We start from the raw sequence: 17,656 nt of genomic DNA on the forward strand, positions 1-17,656 counted from the left end.
CCTGCTGAAAGCACTTTCTGCTGGGTGGAGAACAAAGCAGGGATGGTGACTGGTCAGTACTGGACACAGAACCACACAGACAGGAGGCAAGACAGCTCCTGCACCACGTAACAGCATGCCCTGAGTACAGCAGAAAGGTCAAATACCTCATTACCTCCTTTTGGAGACAAATGGGCCAGATTCACTGAAGGGATAACAGGTAGATATTTTTCTTGAATGCCTTCTGGCTGAGGTGGCCTGGACTGGCTCTTAGGGAGCCCATGAACACCAGTCCCAACTGAACCAGAAGGATCATGGCTTCCTCCCCTGCAAAAGAACCCCAACCTTTACCTTCCTTTTCCTTAAGACAATAAGCAGCTCCTGAAGCCTCTGGCACAGGTGATCAGGCCTGCAGACTGAACTCGGGTCCTCACCACAACATGCAGAATGTCACCTACAGAAGAACTGTGCCAGCTCTCCCTGTGCTTCCCAGTAATCTGCATTCCCTTCCTAAATACTCTCCCTGAAAGGTTCAAGTGGAGGACTGAGGGGCTATCTCAGAGCCTGTCCACGGTCTTCAGAAAAGCTGCGGTAGATCCTTTGTGCTTTCCAGTGGTGAACTCGCTACCCTACTCCTCCCTAAAGCCAAGCGGGCAGGCCCTTCTCCTCCGCGCCGTGCTGCCAGCCCGTGCTCCTGGCAGCTCAGTTGCTTTGCACGCTTTGGCAACAGTGCAGGGCAATTTCCCAGCAACTGTAATGGGAGGACTCCTCCGGTGTGCAGAGGTGGTTCCTGACCCTGGCAGTAGCTGCAGTATCCTGAAACATCACTGTGCAACACAGCCTTCTGAAGCTGGTGTGTCCCTCAGCATGGGTTCAATGGTACAAATAGTGCAAGGTCTCATCTTGCTCCAGCTAGGTTTGCAGTATCTGGGCAAACGTACTTACTGTAGTGACTCAAAGGATAAACTAGAAATAAATAAAATGAAAGGTGAAATGGCCAAATATGTATGGCCTATGCTGTACAGACCCTTACCATATGTGGACTCATTCATGGGGTCCACTGTCACTCAGTGGGTTCACCTGAACATGGCTTAGCAAGGCTCTGCTGGGCTCAGCAGCATGCAAATTGTATGGGGAGGGTGTTGGGGGAAATAAGTCTTTCATTCAGGAGTGACAAGGACTATTGAAAATTGCTATCAGGTCATTATTTCATTACATATTTCTGCAGAGCACTGGAGTGGTCAGAACTGCTGCCCTGACTTCCATAAAGAGGCCCCAGCTCCCTGCAGCCCCACAGCCTCCCAGTGCTGAAGTGTGACTCAGACACATGGGCTTTGTGTCTGATGTGAATAGGAAAGGCCTGAACTGCATGCACCTCACAGCCCATGAATTTTGGTCCAGCCAGTCCTCAGTGAACCCTTCCAGGTCCTGAGCAGCCTTCCCAAATTCTCATCTACCACATTCCTGACTCTTTCTAAAATGCAGGAGAACAGGAAAACTAGGTAATCAAATCAGTTAAAACAGAATCACATAAAACAGGGCTGAAAAGGAACTGGAGACATTATCTAGTCCATCCCCCTTGATAAGATATAATGGGAATGAGAGGCTTTAAGTAACTAGAACATCAGACGGCACAGTGGGAAAGAGAGACCACGACAAAATGCGTTAGGCCAGCCTACCCCCCCAACAGACCCAGGTTCAAATCCTGGCTTATGTCACAAGTGGAAGTGAGTTGGAGGTCTCCAAAAATGTTTGGAAAAAATTTGTATGGTAGTTTTGTCCTCATCCCCTACCCTTTTTTTTTTTTTTTTGGGCCAAGTCTGGCAATAAGAAAAAAAACTGGTTTAATGCCCTGTGTTCTTCCCACCCAGGAGAGGGCAGCTGACACAAGTCTTTTCTCTCCCTCTCTCCTCGTACCTGAACATTTTGCATGCAAAGCAAAATTATCTGTATGGAGAAAGTAGGTGCCACTCTACTCAGCGTCTGTGCAAACACTGTCAGTGGAGTGGTGCTCCACCGCCTCTGGTATTATCCAGGCCCATGGGGAACATCTCTAACGGCAACACTCGGAAGGCATCCCTTCTGGAGACTGTCTTCCTGATAGGTGTTATGGTCAATGCAGTTGTACCAGAAATTCAAGAAGCTGCTCAGATTGCATTTGGACATGACACTGCCTTGAAAGACACCACAGAAATGACACCACCAGATAGATAAGGTAGGACCCCCAGGCTAATATTAGGTTCTTGAAGATCAATCTACCAGGCTCAAGCATCAGGTGGTTCCTTCCTCCATACAGGAAGAGAACAGCTCCACGTTTTTACCCAAGGTACTGATATACTTTTGATTAGAGAAGTGTTTGTGGGGGGAAAGCGCCTTTACCAAAAACATCTCCCAGTTACTGCTCAGATGAATCTGGCTTCTGATCCAGAAGGCTCCCAGTTTTTCCACTTTTGTAAGAAACATGAAACTGGAAGAAGTTGTTTCAAGTTTAAGTAAATAATGAAAAAGGTTTCTCAGCTTTAACCCCTAATTTGGTTGAACTGGATGGACCTCAAATTAGTAATAAAATCATATAACTGTCTAAGAGGTGCAATAACAATATGGAATCCCAGGACTCACAAGCTGTAAGAAGAAAGGTCGCTCACTGCAACATCTGGTAGCTGCGGATGTGTGTGTCATCTAACAAAAAGCATCCTTGTTCAGCATCCTGTGGTCTCTCCCAGCACACCCACCTCTGCTACTCGGCATCTGTCCAAGCCAGACATTTCACGGGCGTTTAAACACCAGCTGATTAACCAGCCCTTCTGTACCAAGATGGAATATGTGTCTATTAATCCCACAGATTTAAGAGACTGCTTTCCTGCTGCCTGGACATGTGAACGCTATGTCTCACATCCTATTTATTAACAGTTATTTTTCAGAGATCTTTGATTTCTTTTTTTTTTATCCTTCCTTTTTTTTTTTTTAAGGTTTGATCTTATTTGGAAGGAGGAAATGGGGACTGTGGGAGGATCAGCCTTAACTTGAGTCAGTTCTAACACCTCTGTAATGGTTCTGTACCACTAATTTTGCTGCTGGAGCCCAGCTTATCTCTCAGTGGCTCCTGCAAGGAGTGGAGCACTGTGAAAATGCCTCTACTCCATTTCACTTCCTCAGGCACAGGCCTAGCCCTGAAAACATTGCCTTGAGGAAAACAAACACTAAATGCCAAAAGAAAGCTGAAAACCAAACAAAAATCCCCCTACCTGACAAGCCACTATGCCAGCCCTTGTCAGGAAGCTCTCCTCAGTTTGTGACACCAGGATTTGAAACAGGGTCTTTTGTACCTCATGGTTAGCACGATGCTTAAAAAACCCCAACTTGCCACTGGGAAGAGGTAATAAAGACCTACTGCTGATCTAAATTTTTATGTATAATGTGCCAAAGGATCTAATCCCCTCAACTGCTTCCGGGAGTAGCTTTTCTGGGACAGTCATGGATGGAGCAGACTGAGTCCAGGAAGGATCAAAAGCCAACCCAGGGCAGGATTGGACACTAAGCAGTTAAGAAAGTTGATGGTAGAAAGGCAATTGGTACCTGTGATGGCCTTGCTTCCTGGGGATCCAGAATTTGGAGCGCGGAACATCTGGGATTGGGATGCCGGTGGGACACCGGAGGGGGTGCGATGCAGGAGGGTAGAACATCGGTTTATTGAAGCCGGTGTTTTTTTGCTGGATTGGCTCGCCTGTGTCTTCACTGCCACGAAGAGTGGAGATCGAGAGAACTCTGGATGTGAACACTCAGAACTAGTGCCTGGACAGTCAGTCAGCTCCCAGACCATGTGCCTTCTGGGAGGGTTGCTTTCTAACAGCCATGCTCACGAATCCCTTGCATAGGGATCTGCAGCAATGGTGGATCCACCGATCCCATGTAACAAAACTGTTTTCCCCACTCACCCGAGGGGACAGATTCTTGAAGCTTGTTAGTTCCCTTCCACACCTTTAACTGCCATGTGACCAACCCATTCCTCCTCCAGCCAGAATCACCCCCTCCATCCAGGAATACTGTTTGATTGCCATGGCCTGGCTGGGTGTACCTGCATCTCTGTCCTCCATTTCTCTATATGTAAGAGTTTGAATTTTGAGAGCAGGTTTCTAATGTGATACTCAGAGCTCTGAATAGGGAGAAGTTTACATCTTTGTTACTTGAGCCTTGCATAAATCATAGAGATCTGCAGCTACATTCCTTGTCTCCCTAACCAAATACAAAGGAAAGGGGGCTCCTGGTAATGGAAGGGAATTAGGAGGCAGAGTTCTCATTCTGCAAGTCAGGAAAGGCCTTTTAGCCCCCATCTCCAGACAAGTACTGGCAACATGTGGACAACTTCTGAGTATTACTGGGATATGCTCTTTGAATGTATCTACATTTTGGTCTCTGCAATGCACAGCGAGGATCACCAGGAATTTTCAATGCCAAAAGTCATATGAAAAACCTTCAGGAGGACAACCCTTTGTCTAGGCCCCATGGATTAAAAAAAACAGTAACAAAGATGGAGAAACAATCTAACAACCTCCTTCATTTTCCAGTGTCTTTTTCCATGGAAATTTGGATGTGGCTCCTGAAGCCAAGTCCCACTCCAACCATCTGCCACGAAGAATCGCCAAGAAACAAGGTTCATATAACCCACAGCCCAAGTGGTATTTTAGGATGCCTAAAGTCGGATGGACAACGCTAGCACCTGATCATCCTATACAGTATAATTCAGAAATACTTATCCGCATTGAGCAGTTCTCCTTCATGGGCTGCCATGGCAGCACAACAGCCTCTGAAACCGGTGAGGAGAAAAGTCACCCAGACAGGGACTGGATGCTCATTTCTGAAATCCCACAAGACATTACAGACCTCGCATGTGAAACGCTCTCATCTTCCCTGTCAGCAGCACTGGAGAGTGAGGATGTGCACATGCAAAGCAGCTTGCAAAAAGATACTCAAAGGAAACAGGTTTTTGTTTCCCTTGATCAGTTACACAGATCCAAGATGACATCTCCTGCAAGTGTTAGTGTACTTCTGTAGGAGATTCTGCACGAGGTTTTCTCATAGTTTAGGTCAAGATACTTCTCCTCTGCTTGGTCTCTGGCCAGCTGAATAGGCAAGTGGCTTGCTTTTGCTTCCTAGACTTAATTTCAATCTCCATGGATAATCTTCCTCCAACTGCAGCCAAACTGCTAGCAAAAATGTAGTCAAATATGACAATTCCCTGCTTAACGGCCATCTAGTTTCCCACGAGGCACATTCCCACCAATTGCTGCTTTATTCCCCATCTATACCAAGAGAAGTAGCAGTCAGAAACAATGAGCATCCTCTGCAGTCCAGATACTGCTGTGATCTGAAGAAAAAAGTCTCAATGCTAGGAAGACCTGCAAAATTACTTCTTTTCCTCCCAATTTACTTAAATAAATAGTATGTTTTCAAATTCAGACCCCAGAGAGAAGGCTGCTCCACCTGACACTAGGCAGAGTCAGAGTTTGAGCCAGCAAGGCAAGCGAGACAAAAGAATATTAGTTCTAGCAGTCTGGAGGATGCTAACAATTCATTGAAAAAAAAGTTTTAAGTTTGTAGTTCATCAGATGACAAATCCCCTCTGAAGACTGAGCAACACAGGTAGAGATGATGGCGTAGCTCCTCTGTTCTGCTCTTCAAAAGTTGTCTTCACTGTGGAACTCACTGCCTCAGGCTGAAGAAAAGGCCAAGTTCCAGATATTTCCAAAAATGAAAATACTGAGTTTCTGGATGGTTACAAAAACCTCCTGCCTCAAAATGTGCAGCCAGACAGCAAGACTGGAGATAGCAACTGCTGAGATGAAGTTTTTTAACTTTCTCAGAAAGCATCTGAGATACGCCCCAGTTGAAGCTGACATCCTGGAGAAGTGAGGGCAGGAGAGGAGTAATGTAGAGGATAAGTTTCACCAAATGATTCCAGCCACTTGGTAAACTGAGTGCACCGTGCTACAGCCGCACAGAATGGTGGGCTAAAGAATACAGATGATACGGGGGATACTTAAAAGATGGGGGACTCCGCGTTGGCAGCAGGAAAAAGAGCTTGTTCATTGCTGTGTTCAGTCATGAGGCTTAGAGGAGCTCTCAGGGCAGTGATGTAGCTAAATTGTGGTTGTAGCCATTGTGGTTGAGTCCCCATCCCAGGGGGTATTTAAAAGCCGGGCAGACGAGGTGCTTAGGGCCAGGGTTTAGTGGTGGGATGGCAGGGTTAGGGTAACAGTTGGGCTTGGTGATCTTAAAGGGCTTCTCCAACCTAAACAATTCTATGACTCTAAAAAGACTGAGATACCCTCTGGGTATGCAGTCATGGCACTTTCAAAGGGGTCTGGAAGACAATATTAGCTCTCAGTTCCTTCACTAGACCCAGTGCTGGTGCATGACCTTCACGAAGGTGGTTAACAGACTTGAGAATATTCAGAGAAGGCAAGAGGATAAATAAAGGACAAGAACAGCATTATCTTATAATGGAAACATCAAGTCGGCTTAACTGGGAAGTTGGTCACTAGGAAGTGACTTGACAGCAGGCTATACAAAGGTCTAGAAAGGACAGAAATTTGGTAACTTGGTCCTCCTTCACCTAGCAGACAAAGTTATAAATAGGATCCAATGACTGAAAGCTACAGCTGTATATTTTTAGTCTTAATTTAGTGAGGGTAATTCATCAAAATAATTACCTTAAGAGGTTGCTGTATTTTCTGTCACTCTTAACAGCAAGATTAGATGTCTCTCTAAAACATATTTGTGAGCAGTGAAATCAAGGCAGTCCTGTAGCATGCATTACTCCAGTCACTCCAGAGATCACAGTGGTCCCTCCTGGCTCTCCTGCCTTTGGTAAGACCTTCAAGCCCTGTGAATGGCAAGTTGCGGCAGAAAGTAGAAAACCTGGCAGACATTTCAACGTGTGTCCTCCAAAGACACATAAATCCACACGCTACCGCGATGCTCCACCACACTAGAACAGAGATCAGATTAGCCCAGTAACTTCGCTTTTTCCAGTAAAACTTCTGGCTAATAATTTTTGTATCACATTTTTTCAGAAAGATACTGTCAGGATGGGCAAGGAACCATTCAGGTGGTTCAGATGGAATTACACCATCACCTCTGGAGAAAAACCTGTCTTTAATGAATATGATGGAAAGCGATTCCTTAACAACGGCCTGAAATTCAATATGCTGAACAGAAACCTCTGGTATTGGAAATGGGCCTTTCCACAGGAAAAACCCTGTGCTCAAACCTATCAAATTCTTAACGTGCTGCTTTATACACAGAAACAAATATTGCCAGTGGAGCCTGTTGCTAAGGCACTGTGGGATCAGGGAGTGGGAGAAACATCTGAACTCACAGATTTCACTCACTAAGATGGAGGAGGCAAAGACACACCGTCCAACTGGAATCTGGATCTGTTTTCTTCTTGGTTAGGTAAGGACCTGTGTGGAAGCTAGATGTACTACCAAAAAGGATCCTTTATCCTAAGAGAAAAAGCCATGATGGCAGCTGCCTTTAAGAAACACTGTGTTTAAGCACTTTTGATGAACAAATTGTATCCAGTGTCCTTCATGTTAAGAGAAGTAATTGAGCAGAGAGGCTTGATGAACTTCCTTGAGCATCTTAGGTGTCAGGGTGGATGTAGGTCTGTCTGTCCCCTGCAGAGCCAAGTACAATCACGGGGCTGGCAGGACAGGGTCTTCAACAGCCAGGGCCCATCCCACAGAGCCTGAGAGAGGTGAGCAAGACAGGACCAGAGATGACAGCCAGGTTCAACCAAGAGTCCAGATCATCAGGAAGCTCATGGCCATGGGACAGGTCTGTGGTCAAGCTGGGAAGTCAATCCACAAGTCAGGGCAGGATCAGCTCTGGTGGGGGTAACCAGGGCCAGACACATATCTGCGATCCACAGCGAGGTCCAGAGTGATGAGACAGGGTTGACATCAAGTTGGGAAGTCAGTCTACAGCGTGGGGTACAGATCAATGGGATCCACAGCCAGGCATGGACATGTCTACAGCTGAGCTGGAGACCAACATCCTATAGTGTAGCTCAGGCAGGGATTGATGATCCAAAGCTGAGCTGAAATATGGGGTTTGAATGTGGGTAGAGGCCCACATGAGGCTGGTCAGGGCCATTAGAACCTGTTAGTGCACTCAGGGCCCTGACACCGCTTTAGATTTTCATCCTGGAAGCAATGGACATGGATAGCTGTCCAGATTTTAGTGCTCTCACGACATACTTCCATGAACAGGGAGTCTGTTGCGTTATTTACAGTTATCAGAAGAGGATGCGGTGAGTGCACACTCCTGAGCCTGGACCAAGCTGAAACCCACTCTTGGTGGCTTTTCTAGCCAGTCCACATCCCAAATGCACTAGGTTTTCTCTGCACTGTAAACACATCATCTAAGAGCAATCACAATAGCCCAGCCACCTGCAAATGTGGTTAAATCAGTTCCATCTTACAGAGCAGACAGAGCCTGGAGGAGGACAGAAAGAAATCTCTGAACCCTCCCCCTGTGCACCTACTTTCAGAGACATTTCTAAAACTGGGACAACGAATGTGCCTACAGTCTACTTTTTTTGGAAACAGCCTCTGACACCCTTCTTAGAAAGAGTCAATAGGCTGACAGCAACAGCATAAGAAAATGTATTTTAAAAGAGTAATAGCCCAGTTCCAAGCATATGAAAAAGCCCCTACTCCTCACTAACAAAAGGCAACTTTCAAAGCAGATATTTGGCATTAACAATTCCAGGGAACCCCGCAGCAGAGCTCTTTTCCAGACAGCAGGTATCCAGCAGCACTGACCAAAAATTATTCTGCAAGGTCCTATTGACCCTGCAGGATATGAGTCCTTGGTTTAGCCCATTTTCAATAATTGTTTTTCCATTATCACAGAAAACCAGAAAGACAGGCTCCGGAAGGGAAGCTTGCATTCAAGTAGAGAGACCCAGAAAGCTGGATTGGTAATGCTGAAGTGTTCTCTTTACCCGCTCCCACTACGGCTATTTTTTCAGCATTTGCCTTATAACCACAAGAACAAGACCAGGGTAAAGACATGGTTTCAGCTTTACTTCTTCTGACTGCTAGGGCCCGAGAAAAGCCAGTTGTGCTTTTCAGAAGTCATGTGTTTACAGCTGCCTTGCAGGACCTTGGTTTATAGGAATAGCAGAGTCTGAGCAGTAGAAAGGTGGGAGGATGTACTGGCCAGCCTGCCTTGGGAGCAAATCATGCCCTCTCCTGTATGCTCATCAGGGTCAGTGGTTTGTCACTGTGTATCATAAATCTTACTGGTCATAGGAACTAGGAGAGGGAAAAAAAAGGTTAAAAAAAAAAAGAAGAAAGAAAAGTTTATGGGGAGAGGGTTAAACCTTATGAAAATATTATCCTGATCTGACCTTGAGTGTCCTCATAGTTACCTGCTGAAAGGACTGGAAACCTATCTGCCCATCTCAGTGACTGCTGGTCTAGTCTGCAGCAGGGGCAGCTTCTGCTTTCACAAAGGTTACTGCAGGAACCATGGTGCAAGAATGGCTTCAACCCCAGCATTCGAAAGAATGTTCCTCTTCCTTCAAAACTGGCTTCTGGTAGTCAAAAAGTGGGCATCAGGACCCTGCAGCTGCGCTCTGCACAGGATGAAGGGCAGTATCTGTATGGACCATTGGTATCTGCAGTCAGACCTGCAGGGCCCACGGCAGCCAAATACCTTGCAGAGAAGAACCGTTGTGTCTCTCTGTTATGCTGGATAGCCTGGACTGGAACCAGTTGCTGCAACCTATTACTACAGATGGTTGGGAGGGTGGAGAGATACCCATAGTGATAAATCCCCTTGACACGGAAAGTACTGAGAAGGTCAGAACCTGTTCTTGCTGAGAGAAATTCAATGCAGAGACCTTGCAGCATGCTGCTCCTTAGCTATCTGTGCAGGGGTGGACAAGAGATGCCAAAGCCTTGGTGTCTCAGGGCCCATCTATGCTAGGAGATTGACTTACTGCTGATCACCACCACTGGCTTTTATGAGGACCTGAAAACACCTGAATTAAGAGGTGGAGTTTGGGGGTGCAGGGATGTTTAGGAATAACTGTTATGTGTGCAATCATAAGCGCTGGGTTAGTTCCCTTGGGCAGATGGGAGATAATAAGAGTAACTTTGTGATGATGGTGGTAGAGGTGTTTTATGCACTACACTGCCACCATGATCTTGGTCCACCTCCCTGCTCCAGAGCACCTGCATGGGAGCCACCAAGAATTAATCCACCTTAAAAGTGATAGTCTGGTGGCCTATGCTGCCAATTTATTTCTATATATGTCTAAACCGAAAGCTGCCTTATTGTAACAACTTAAAAACCTAACTAAAGCTGAATTTGGGGAGGAAGGAGTGTGTGCTCCCTCTGCTGGCTGCGGATCAGCAGCTGAAGAAACCCACAAAGCTAATGAGCTCAGCTCAGCCATCCTCCTCATCAGCCAAAATGCTGGCAGCTGGGCAGGCATGGGCAAAGAGCAACCATGCTCGCTCACAGCATTAAAACCGCAATAAAGCAATGCTATGAAAGAAGCACGAAGTTCAGGTGTAAAGAACTTCTCTGCATACTTTTAAAGCATCCAAAACCAGCATGTAGCAATTTCTCTCAACTGTTTTACTAAAATTTTTGCACTGAATTACTCTGAATTGCTCATTAAAACCTCCCCTTTGTCTGGGGAGTGCAGATCGTAGTGTCCCTCCAGAGTGCAGATCGTAGTGTCGTGTAGTATGCTGAGAACTGCCTTTTCCCGAGCTCCCTGAAATAAATATTTTATTGCCTGTGATTTAGTAGCAAGCTGCCAAGGTATTTACATGATTTTGAAAACCAGTTTTAACTCACTGTCTGAAATAATTTCTCAGAAGCTCATAAGAAAGATGCTTCTTCTCTAGCATGTACATTCACTTATTATTTAGGGGAGTCTAAAAATTTTATGCATCACTTCAGTTAAACCACAAAATAAAATATCAAATCCCCAAGGAACATATGTAGAATTGCATGGACTTTGGTAAAAGTTCAGTGACATTACAGACCTAACAGTAACAGTCCCTCTGAGAAGAGATTCCAGCTCAGCTTTGCAGTGCCCCTTCGGCACATCAGCTACGTCCTGCCAGCTGCAATCCCACAGGTCCAGTGGAAGGATTCCCAAGAATGAAACTCTCTCCTGCAACCCTCCTGTTCACCACCAACCACTGTAAATCACAGTCTATAATGAAATAGATCTCCAGCAGAATACTCACTAATAGGTGCATGCAGCGCCACATGTTCTTGGTAGGGAGTGTAGTATTTGTACTGCTTGCCACAGAATTCACAGGTGTAATTGCCAGTTTCTGTGAAGATGAAACAAATACAAAGATCAGAAAGGAGAGCAGCACCCTCTCACACAATCACCAACTTCCTGACTTTGTATTACATAGAAACTGGCCAGGTGACAAAAACTGGAGCATATTCCCCCCCCACACTTGGAACTTATCTGTCCTGCAATTCACACATTCTTTTCCCCAGCAAAGGAAACACTTAAAGCCTATGTCTAGAGCGATGATAAAAAGTCCAGTAGAACTGAACAAGCTACAGGAGATTATCCCAAAATTACAGCAAATAAGCGTGCAAAACAATGGAGAGAATCCGTTCCTAAAGCCTGTATTACAGGTGACACTGTTGTATCTTCTGGTTACAGACAGTCTGTGATGCATGGACAACAGGAACACTCAGACAAGGAAACAAGTTGTCAAGTTTAAGTCTTAGTAAGAGAACTTTTAAATTGGAACTGTAGATTTCTCTTGCAGGGATGGACTTTTCTGCAATAACTGAGCTAATTCGTGCTTTGGGGGTACTTGAAATAATGAAGTAGTGTAACCATACCCTGACACCTCCTGCTCCTGCCAGTGCTTATAAGTACAGAACTGACAGCAAGCTGTGAGCCAAAGGAAAATCCAGGGTTAATCAGTGGCTTGCAAAACAGAATTCCGAGAAATGCTTCGGCGAAGTCTGTTCCTCTTTGTTTCACTCTGATCTGTTTGATGAGCCCACCACAAAGGCAGTGTGAATGCAATCACCCGCCAGCTCTGCCAATGCACCTTAAGACCCTCTCTAATCACTCCCAGCTTGCTTTTCTCCTGAACCTCTTCCCTCTTCTCTTTGCAGATCTCTTGAGCAGAAAACATCACAAAGCTGCATTTCTGAGGGCCAGGGCTGCTGGTGTTTGGCGTTCATTTGAACATAAGCACATCTTTCAGCACCCTTAAGGTTCCACCACCTCTGCATAACACAGTGTTTTCTGGTTTTCCTAGAGGTACTCCAGCTAATGCCAGATTTGAAACCCTTGTACTGTCTCTTTCACTTCTGAAGCTGTATAGTAACTCATACTTGGACCAATCTTCTGGAATGGCTCTGGCTCCTCCTCCTTCACTTCATCTGCTGCTATGACGGCCTGGTCATAGGGGTCTGCAAGAAAACAGAACCAGCAAGAGAGCTGACAACACCCTCAGGTTTTCCTTCTACAGCTGCATGGGCACTGCATGCTCGTGCATCTGTAATGACATTTTGATCTGTAACAAGATTTCAAGACAGGAATTACAAACCAAATGACCCCTCTGTCTGACTCATCCCTCCTCCTCCTCAGGTGCCCCAGGCAGATATTACCCCCGCCCCCTTCCAGCCCAGTAACACACCTTGTAGGTATATAATGTTAAAAAAATACAGAGAGAGACTGAACAAACACGGTGCAAAGCCTGATTCATATTTTCTGACTTTCTTCCAGTGCATCGCCTATCTAATGATGTTATACTGTCTCAACGTGGGCATGGTACTGCGGTCTGCAAGCAAGTCAGCTAACAAATACTGAACAGTGACTTTCTACCACCTAACAGCACAGCTAGCAACAGATCAGAACCCAACCCGTTTTATAAAATAATTTAATTTATGCCTTGAACAATTCAATAAATCACCAGAAACAAGAAACACCTGCTGCTTTGATTTTCAAAAGCCTGATCAATTGTATGTACAACAAAAGCCTGGTATCTACTAGGGCTGGGCATCAACCTACTGGCTGTACGTGTTGAGGGAGGGAGAGAGGATGCTCCTCTCCTGCTGCAATCAGTGACAAAACTCCCTTGACTCTTACAAGTGTAGAATTGGACCTGCTGTGCTTGAATTACTGAATGTTTGAAAAGGTTTGTGAAAGAAGGATCTCGGCTTACCTGCCCGGTTTTCTGGGGCCCCTTCCACACTAAAAACTAACATAGAATAGAAGAAGGAGGGGAAGAAACAAAACAGAAATTAAATCCTCTTAAATGGCCTGTATTTCCTCCTGTATTTCACATACTGCTTCTCAGCATATTTCAGCCCCACAGAATAAACCAGGCTTTGTGCCCCAGTCCCTCCTCTTCCCAGCAGTGTCCACACAGGAACTATTTGAGCATGCCCAGCCCTAATACACACAGATTCTCAAGGCCTTTGCTCTGACGCTGACACAGCCCCACGTGAAGTTCCGATGCACAGCTGCCTCATGCTTGTGTTTACTAAGACACAACCAGCCCCTTGGAGGAACTGAGACAAGCAGTGTCCTTGCAAGGCACAAGTGGAAGCCATTTCCAAAGCCCTCTCATGACCGTAGGCAGAGCTCCCTGAACCGTAGCTACGAAGACACATTTCTGACAGAAGCAGATGCCTCCATCTCACAGTGACTTTCAGTCCTGGTAATTTAATTTTGGCTCCCCATGGGAGGAAGTGAGCTTGCAGTGGTGCCCTGCAAGAGAACGCTGGCCATTCTTATACGTTCAGATGTCCACACGTTCCAGTTAAAAACAGCAATTTTTTTGGACACCACATATTGTGAAAACCATGTGCTTTTCTGAGACAGTCCTGCCATTCAAAACATTCTGCTTTTCAAGCAGCCTCCTTCCTTGGCCAGGTGAGGAGCAACACCAACAGCCTTGTAGCATATGCAGTGAGGGTTCGGAGTACCTGTGGGCTCTGAGCAGAGGAGCTTTAAATGCCCAGTAAGCAAGGGGCAAGCTAAAGACAGTATGTTGTTGCTCTTATTTCCCCAAATGCAGAAAAAAGAAACACTGCTTCTGGAGAAGGGTGTCTGCTTCTGTCTTGAGTGTCACCAGCCTAGGCCACTTCTACATTCACAGAGGAAAAATTGGCCTGTAAGGTCCACGGGTCCACCGACAATGCATCAGTTCACTACCACAGTGATTAACGAGAACGAAACAGTATTTCTCAACTCTGAAATGTGGTTCCTCACAGAGGAGCAAGCTGGGAACCATTCTGCGAAGTCAGAAACCAAAAGGCAACCAACTCTTGCCCAGCGAGCAGCCAGGCTGACAATTTACCTTGAGGCACTCAGTTCTAGCATATCCATCCTAACCTGGAACCTTAATATGGACGAGAGGACTGCAAGGACCACAGGTCCCAGCAGAGGGTGCTATTTTGATGCACGCAGAGATAAGGGAGCGAAGCAAACTTCCTCCTGCAGCGCCTGTGGACCGTGCCTCCACTGACATGGCGAGCAAGCCATGCTGCGCAGTGTCCTGTACACCACAGTGTCCTGCAGAACCACATTTTGCCTTCCCCAATGACTTCTCATTCTAGTTTGGGTGTCTGAGTGTCAAAACAGTACTCACCATCCACGGCATGTAGGTCTCTGTGCTCTTGGAAGCAGCTATAATATTTATATTTTTTCCCACATATGTCACACGTGTACCTAAAATTGTCTGTAGGAAGAAGAAAACAGGCCGCTTTAGAAACTTGGAGGTAAAAGGCAAGCACTCCAGACAACGCAGCTCACGCAGACACCCCCATGCAGTTACACTCATCCCACACGCTCTGGCAAACCTCTAAGGCACACAGACAGCCACTGCTTCACAGTGACCCCCGTGTGCTCCACACTGTATGGCTTGGTGCATATCCTGATCTGTTATTTCCTATTCAGGCAGCTCTGCTCTCCAGCACAGCCTCCATAAGACCTCACAGCAATGAAGACGCAGAGCAGCAAGCACTGTTGAAACCTCCTTTGGAAGTCTGGGGCTACAGCAGGCAAGTACCAGTCAAGATGGGGACAAACCAGCAGAACTAAACACAGACTCAGCGTACGAGCTGTTAAAAGTCACAGTGTTAATAAGCCAACTACAACATGGACTGGATGTGCCTACGTGCTCACACCGCCCTGGGTTCTCTCTGCTACTGCTTACTGATCTCTAACTGCATCCATGAGCCTGTACGGGCACGTTGTAACAAAACCAAAGAGAATCAACAATCCAAAACACACAGGGCAGTAAGGTGCCCAATGAACAGAAGGACTGACAGCGCCTGGTTTCATGTATGTTCGTATCCTAGACCCCCTCCCTTCATCCCAACAACAACAGATCCCCTTCACCATAGCTGCATGGGGCAGACAGACAGACAGATGCAAAATCTCATGACATTTATGAATTTGTTTTGGTCTGACAGGTGACAACAAATGTCTTTGGCTCAGCTACTCCATCAGTGTAAGAGGAAAATTTCACATGTCAACTTGGTGGGGTTCTTCCACCTTCTGATGCCTGACATACACCTTGGGGTACAGACGGACACCCCTAAGTAGTCACCACACTGCAACCTGCAGCACTGTACTTGTCAGCCGACCAGAGGCACCGATGGGTTGTGTGCTACCAGCCCACTTCAAACAGAGCAAAACACATCAGCTTGTGCAGCTAAAAAGGGTCTTGAAACAAATGTGCTTCACTTCACAACAGACACAAGCGAGGAGTGAATGCAGCAGCGACCCTGGCTCCGCAGATGAGCTGCCGTTCAGTAAGCTCCCGGGCAGCAGCTTGGCTGTTTGTATCCACGTATCCGTACAATTAGCAACATTAAAGCCTTGCTTCTACCTCTTCCACACCGTGTTCAAACACACCAGAGCATACACACTAAGTAAGCTTTTATTTTACTTCTCGGTAATTTTATTTTTAAAAGAAATAAGTATTTTAAGCTAGTATGCATTGGTACAGTCTGATTGCTCACTTGGGGGTACTACTGCAGCCCATCAGCACGTGGGGTTTCAACACTAAATGAAGAATCACTTTCCGCCCTTTATTCTGCTTGGCAGAATGAAAGTAGAAGCTATGGTGATCTATAAGAGAAAAATGCCAAATATAAAAGGTGTTAAACAGCTGGGCACTGGACCTTTAGTTCTCCTACCAAGAAGTATTTGTTTCTTAATCAGAGCGCACCAATGCTAAGCTAGATCTAAGGGATTTAAAAAAGTCTAGGCTGAAGAAGCAAGAAAGAGCCCAGGTGTATGTACCAAGATGAAAAGGACTCACTGCTTCAGCCAGGGCTCCGCTTAAAGTCTTGAGCAGGAGGAGAAGCAAAACATGACTGCAAGAACATTCAAGTGATAAAAGCACTGGTGGGTCCCATTGAACTATATTTCATTTACAATCTTACGCAGTCTCCTCCTGCAGTCATACAACAGTGCTGAGGGTCTCAGTCCACCCTGTACCCTTTCTGACAACAAAGAGAATCTAATTATCGCTACTGACTGTCTGTGTATCTGCTGCAAGAAAACACAGTCAACTATTAGCAGAGAAAATTCATAACGTGTCCTCAGTAATCAGTCCCACATTGCTGGGCGTCCCAAAGAGAAGAAACCAACCTCCTTTTTGAAGTGTAATGAGCCATGCAGTCGATGAACTGAAGACTAATCCTTAAACACCAAGCACTTTCAGTACCTCCATTCGGAGGAAGAAAATTATTATGGCCTTAATTTGGAAGGAAAGTGCTCAATAAATAAGACAACTTGTTAGAAAAGAATAAACCTAAACGCTAGGGACACCATCTCACAGACTCATGCAGGCATGGCTAGCTGTAGTTTCTGTAATGTAGGGAAGACTGTGAGGATCTCATTGTCAACAGTGGGGACACGAGTAGCATGTGCTGCGTATGGCCACATCCCTAAGCAGCACGGGGAGAACGGAAATCTGATAAAAGGAGACCCCAAGAGAATAGGGTTTTGCTTGTTTTGTTTGGGGACTGTTTTCCCTAAGGAAGAATGACCTCCAGAAATCGTGGAACAAGTCATTCTGAGAAGTATGAATTCGTTCCAGCTGGTCTTTGTACTAATCTATTCCTTGACTCTTTTAACAGAGTTAACGCCCAGCAAGCAGTGCCAAGTCTTGGAGATGAGGAGGTTTATAGAGACTTCAGAAAGGATCAGGAGACTGCCAGTGTGCAGCGAAACTTCACCCTCTCTGCACAACGGTCACTCTTCCAGGGCTGCACTGAGAGCCAGACATCTTCCTTCTTACCCCACAAAGCCATCTTTGCTGACAGCCAGAATACTTCCAGTGCTGTTCCCAGCCACGACAGCTTTCTGAGGAAGAAGCTCACTGAGCACAATTGGGTACTGCTCCTGCTATCGGGTACTACTACTAATGCTACTACTCCTGCTCTGGGTTATAACTACTCTACCAAGGTAGATTCCAGCCGAGGCACCATACCCAATGTATAGAATCACAGAATCATTTGGTTGGAAAAGCCCTTTAAGATCATCAAGCCCAACTGTTCCCCTAACCCTGCCATCCCACCACTAAACCCTGGTCCTAAGCACCTCCTCTGCCCGGCTTTTAAATACCCCCAGGGGTGGGGACTC

General features: G+C 46.0%; 1 protein-coding gene across 1 annotated transcript in view; it reads right to left on the minus strand.

The window, feature by feature from the left end:
* Positions 1-17,656, minus strand: part of ZNF618 (zinc finger protein 618) — a 96,566-nt gene that overhangs the window by 28,227 nt on the left and 50,683 nt on the right. The window contains exons 5-10 of the mRNA XM_035891875.1: positions 14,649-14,738; positions 13,218-13,253; positions 12,385-12,462; positions 11,259-11,348; positions 3,556-3,744; positions 1-20 (exon numbers count right to left, since the gene is read on the minus strand). Of these exons, the coding sequence (XP_035747768.1) occupies positions 1-20; positions 3,556-3,744; positions 11,259-11,348; positions 12,385-12,462; positions 13,218-13,253; positions 14,649-14,738 (503 nt within the window). The remainder of the gene's footprint in view (positions 21-3,555; positions 3,745-11,258; positions 11,349-12,384; positions 12,463-13,217; positions 13,254-14,648; positions 14,739-17,656) is intronic.

The sequence above is a fragment of the Egretta garzetta genome, unplaced genomic scaffold (genome assembly GCF_000687185.1).
Source record: "Egretta garzetta isolate BGI_Z169 unplaced genomic scaffold, ASM68718v1 scaffold143, whole genome shotgun sequence".
In the NCBI taxonomy this organism is placed as follows: Eukaryota; Metazoa; Chordata; class Aves; order Pelecaniformes; family Ardeidae; genus Egretta; species Egretta garzetta.